This window comes from Alligator sinensis, unplaced genomic scaffold (genome assembly GCF_000455745.1).
Source record: "Alligator sinensis unplaced genomic scaffold, ASM45574v1 scaffold709_1, whole genome shotgun sequence".
NCBI lineage: Eukaryota > Metazoa > Chordata > Crocodylia > Alligatoridae > Alligator > Alligator sinensis.
The window spans coordinates 51,361-56,722 of record NW_005842208.1 but is presented as its reverse complement, the minus strand read 5'-3'; the positions used below and the strand labels follow the sequence as shown (position 1 = coordinate 56,722).

Sequence of the window (5,362 nt, the reverse complement as noted above, 5' to 3'; positions counted from 1 at the left end):
CAGGGCCTGGAGCCAGCCCTGAGGGGCCCAGCAACACTTCTGGCACCTCAGCCTCCTGGGAGCAGGGCTGATGCAGCTGGAGGGACTCTGTGAGGGCTTCGTTCCCATGGGGAGACCCAGGCCCCGGTGAACACGGGAGCGTGTAGGGCAGGAGGGAAGCTCAGAGCTGGAGGCAAGAAGGCAGGCTCTGGGCAGCACACAGCAGTGACCTGCCTCCAGCCACTGCCATGCCCAGCCCTGCTACAGCTGCCCTGCCCTCAGCCAGCAGCCTGGGCCCCAGCCCCACTCCTGCACCACCTGGCAAGTCTCAGGGGCTCAGCCTGCCCCAGGATGTGGTGAAGGGGGAGGGAAGGAAGAGACAGCATGAGTTGTGCTGGATGCTGGTGGGCATCACCCTGAGATCGGCGCCCACGGTCCACCCCCACGTGGTCCAACCCTCACCAGAGCTCCTGCATCCTGGTTCTCTTCAGCTGGCCATTGCAGTCTGGGGTTTTCTGCATGTCCTGTTGCTGGTGCTTCCCAGACTCAAAGCGGATGGCCCACTTGTGCACCAGCTGATCCTGGCGCTCCAGCACCAGGCACCGCACTGCTTTGCCGTACTCCACTTGCTTGGCCACCCTCTCCTCCTGCTGCCTTTGCACCTTCAGTGCCTGCTCCTGCTGCTTCCTGGGGGAGACACCAGCGCCCATGACAGGGGCCAGCCCAGCCCTGTGCATGGGCAGTGCCTGTCCTCCCCACAGCAGACAGGCAGGGCCATGACCTTCCTGCCAGGGGCTGCTCTGTCCCGCTCCCGCAGGCGCAGGGCCCTGCATCTGCCTGAGCTGCGCTCCCGCAGGCGCAGGGCCCTGCATCTGCCCTGCTAGGTCGTCTCCACCGCAGCTCGTGCCCCCCAGGCTCACCGAGAGGTGCACAGGGCAGGCCTGACATGGCCCAGCCCAGTGCCCCCGCAGGCAAGCTCTCCAGCACCTGTGACCCCACTGTTGCCGCAGGGCCAGGCCGCTCCTTGCCCTACCTGATGACCTGCTCGAAATAGCTGCAGTGCCGCTTGGTCTGTTTGACCTGCTGGTGCTCCTTGCAGGCCATCTGCTCCAGGAGGCTCTGCTGCTTCTCCCTTTCCCTGGCCTCCTGGTGCTGCTTGGTCTGGAGCATGTCCTGCCGGGAGGGAAGCCCTGACTGTGTGGCCCAGGCAGCAAGGAGCCAGGCACAGACGCTGCCCCCGCTCCCCCCGGCCCGCTGCCCGGGGGACCCAGCCCCAACCCACGGGCTGCCTTTGCCTGCCTCCTCTCCCGGCTCTATAGAGCTAACAGGCCTCTCTTCCCCATCTGATCCATGTGCAGTGCTGGCTGCCACGGCAGTGCTGGAAGGACCCAGGCAAGCTACAGAGCTTTGTCTGCTGCCTTGGAGAGAAAATGTCTTCTCTCCTGAGCCCAGGCTGCCACACGCCCACCCTCATCCTGCTCAGGCAGGGGCTCCAGCTAGGTGGGCTCAGACTGCCCTGCTGCAGTCACAGGGGGAAGCATCCCCCACTCCTCCCCTGGGGTGCGTGTGGGTGAGGTCCTCCCCTTCTGCTGGTTCCCAGCCTGCCAGAGAGGCCGGGAGGGAGCGAGGGCTGAGGCAGCCGTATGCATTACCTTCTTAGCTTGGAGGTCCCTGGCTCTCTGCTGCAGGGTCCTCAGGCGGGCTGTCTCCGGTTCCTTTTTGTGCAGGACATTTTTCTGCGCCTTGAACTCTGCTTCCTGCACCTGCCACAGCACAGCCCCAGCTCCATTAGCCACTGACCCCTCCGCACACTGGCACACATGGGCAGAGCAGTCATATTATCACACGCGCGTGTGTGTGTGCGTGTGTGTGCATGTGTGCGTGCATGCACTGAGTCACTGATGTCTGTGCAGCATTCTCACACAGGCAGTATCAGGTGCACATATGTGCCCAGCAGCCCCACACAACCATGTGCAGTATTATCATGTGTGTGCAGTGGTCACACAGTGCTGTGCACACAGAGCATTTCCACATGCTGACACACACACACGTGCAGTGCTCCTGCGTACAGCTTTCAGTGTTCAGTTTCACACGTGTGCAGTGCCATGAGCACACGGGACTCTTAACTGCTTTCCTTTAGGCCAGGCGATGCTGAGACCAGAGCAAGTCATTCCAGCCACCACTCATGCTCTGCAGGCCCCTGCCCCTGGACCCAAACCATTTTCTGGTTCTGATTGCCCAGGATGTGCTGGGGATCTGATCCTGCACTCGGGCAGCTGGGTCGGTGCATCTCCCTGTGTCATGTGGGGTGAGGCCACACCCACACTGATAGGGATGATCAGGATGAACCCCCGCCACCCTTGCCAATGGCATTCATACCCTCAGCTGTTGCTGGTGAAGCTGCTTCAGGCAGTCCCGTATCTCCTGAGCCACCAGGCCCTGCACCTTGGTTATTAGGAACCTCTCCTTCTTCATTTTCTCCTGGTTGCTCTGGATGTCCTGGTGGTGCAGAAGCAGTTTCTCTGAGGCCTCCTTGCGCTGGCCCACACTGGCCGGGACGGGAGAAGCAGGCTGGTAGCAGCCCCTGGCAGACGGGCCAGTTTTAGAGCCCACGCTTCAAGGAGCTGCTGCCAGCGTACATGCCCTGCGTCTACAGCACCCTGTCATGCTGACCACGGGGTGCCTGGACTTTGGGGTGGGCCTGTCCAGGGCAGCTGCAGAGGGCAGCTCTGCTCCGAGCCAGACACCTGGATCCTGCTTCTCTGACAGGCACCATTTGCATGGGTCATGCTTGGGAAAGCAGCCTTCCACAGGGCATGCACGCCAGGCACGTATAGGGCTCCCTTGCCCACATGGTCAGTTAGCCACTGTGGAGCTGGAGTGTTCAATTCCAGCAAAACATGCCATTACTGGCCCAGGAAGATGGAAATTTGGTCCCTGTTGCCTGCCTAAAAGCTGCCTAGACACTGCTTTTGGGAGGTCTAACTCACACTTCAGCCCCTCTTGTCTGCGGGAGGTCACGGTGCGAAGGGGTTGGTCCACCTTCCTCGAGGGAAAGTGAGGAGTTGAAGGGTTCTTGGGATGAGGGGAGTGGAAGTCTGGTTTCTGGGGAAGCCCAGCATCCAGCAGGGATGGCCTGCCACAGCCTGGATCCTGCAGTCCTGGAGGCAGCCCTTTCCAGGAACAGCTACCACATCAGCTCCTCCCAGCCTTGCTTTCTCTGACTGACCCTGCACTGAGTGAATGCCCGCAGCACTGCAGGCAGGACCCTGCTGGACCAGCCTACAGGCACTCGACTTGCTGACAGATGCAAAAAGCCCGGTTCTCCCAGAGGCAGGTGGAAGGCTTCAGTGCCCAAATCTCAGGACAGTCCTGGAGCAGCTCCTGTGCACTCAGCCTGGAGCACAGAACAAGCGCTGGGGACAGCCCTGAGTGTGCTGCTGGGACTGAGTGTCCGGAGGTCTGCAATCCGGAGGAGTAGATAGGGGCCAGAAGCAGGCACAGGGCATGGCTCTGTCAGCCACTCACAGCCACTCACCTGCCTCCCGTCCTTTGGCCCTGGGCCAGTTCCCATTTTGAGCACAGCGGCAGGTCCTGGACGGGGGCCCACAGCCGAGCTCCTCTCCAGTTGGCCTTTGGCTGGCCAGGAGGAGGTTGTAGGAGCAGCTGCCCCTGTTGTCCTCCTGCTTCGTGCAGCTGGGGGAGCTGGAGGAGGAGAAGAGATGCTCAGCAGAAGCCCCCCTGCCACCTCTTGCGCAGCGCCCAGGCGCCAGGCTCCCACCCCCAGCCCTCGGCCTGCCAATGGGCAGCAGCAGCCCTGGTCCCGGCAGAAGCTATCCTGTGCTCAGGGCCTGCGGGAGGGCTCTGGCTGTTCACACCCCATCACGTACCACGAGTGTGGAGTTTGAGGGGCCTTGTGCCTGCTGGGGTTTGGGCGCTGAGGACAACATGGGCAGCTTAGCCAGGCTACTGGATCCTCGCAAAGCCATTTTTAAGCCTCAAGGCTCCACAAAGTGTCCCAGGGCCCAGGCACCCCCATGAGGTCGCTTTGGGCCTTCCCTATCTACACTATTTCCTACACTATGTCCTATCCTATCTATGTAATCCTAATGTAATTTTCAAGGTATCTATATCTATGTACTAACTAAACTACTATCTAACTAATATCTATACTATGCTCTAAGCTATCCTATCCTATCTCCTCACTACTAACTCAATGACTGCCAACACTACACTCTACACTGCTGAGTCTCTTGGTTGAGCCGAGACTGACCAGGTGGAACCCAGTGCTGGTATTTATACCCCACCCCCCTGGTCTCCATAGCGATGGAACAACATGACATCACAAAGCTGTGTCCGGTGCTGTACATGGCAGTTGGAGAGGGGCCCTGGGCCCGGTCCTGTCCCCCACCTCGGCCTCTGTCGGGGCCTGTGGTGTCCAAGCAGCATCTGACTCTGTCCCAAGCCATTACGGCCAAGGGGGTCCTGAAAATGCACTCAGCAGCCCCCAGGCGGAGGCCCGACCCACACAGCAAAGAAGGCCACGGCAGCCCTGTCCCACAGTCTGTTGTTGGCTTCACGGCCTCTTGGCCACTGCTGCATCCAGCTCTGAGGGTGCACCCCCCTGAGCTGAGGGTTGCCTCGTGCTTAGCGGTGTACCAACATGCACTAAGATCACCCTGCTCTTTACAGAGCGGACAGCCTAAATCAGTGGTTTTCTAACCTTCGTAGACCCAGGTCCCCTTTGGAGAATGTCAGTGCTTTGCTTTCACTTGATATTTTGACTGTAGAAAATTACCAGGGTACGATGGCGATGCATAAGGTGTGCATGCAGTTGCATGTGCACACTCTGAGATCCACCATGCACTTCCCGGAAGCGCCAGCCATGAAACTGGTTTCCCCCCAGTCAGTAATCGGCAGCTTGGGGAACCAATCGCTCATGCCAGGGTAGTTCTTGTGCTGTAGAGTGCAGACCCCACCGATCAGAAAGCTTTTAATACCGAGATTCCTACCTGAAATCTCTGGATTTCTTGTGGAAATCATGCTTGCACACCTGACAAAGTGCATGGGTTCCCCTCTGCAGCATCCCTGAAGGGCACCCCTGGGTACTTCGGTCTCTAGGTTGAGAATCACTGGTGTAAAAAGAAATGAGTTGGAGTGGAAACTGAGGCAAAGTTGCAGCTGGAGACTGGTTCAAGCAACTTTGCATCGTGCCATGGGAAAGGGCATAAGAGGGTTTTGTAACACAGAACCAATGTGAACATGGTGGCATGACAGCATGAGACAACCTGCAGTGCATCAGACAGAAATACCTGTTGTGCAGCTAGCACAGAGCAGACTCCTCCCACTGACCTCAAACAAGTCCTGCCTTTCTTCAGGGTTG

The 5,362-nt window shown here is 59.2% G+C and overlaps 1 protein-coding gene across 1 annotated transcript; it reads right to left on the bottom strand.

Moving 5' to 3' along the window:
• Nucleotides 1–437: 437 nt before the first annotated feature.
• Nucleotides 438–4,229, bottom strand: LOC106722349 (cilia- and flagella-associated protein 45-like). Its single transcript, XM_014521352.2, is given in 7 exon segments — nt 438–666; nt 1,013–1,152; nt 1,632–1,742; nt 2,359–2,478; nt 3,518–3,558; nt 3,561–3,684; nt 3,870–4,229. Coding segments are annotated over 7 exon segments (864 nt in total). The 5' UTR covers nt 3,969–4,229.
• Nucleotides 4,230–5,362: the final 1,133 nt, after the last annotated feature.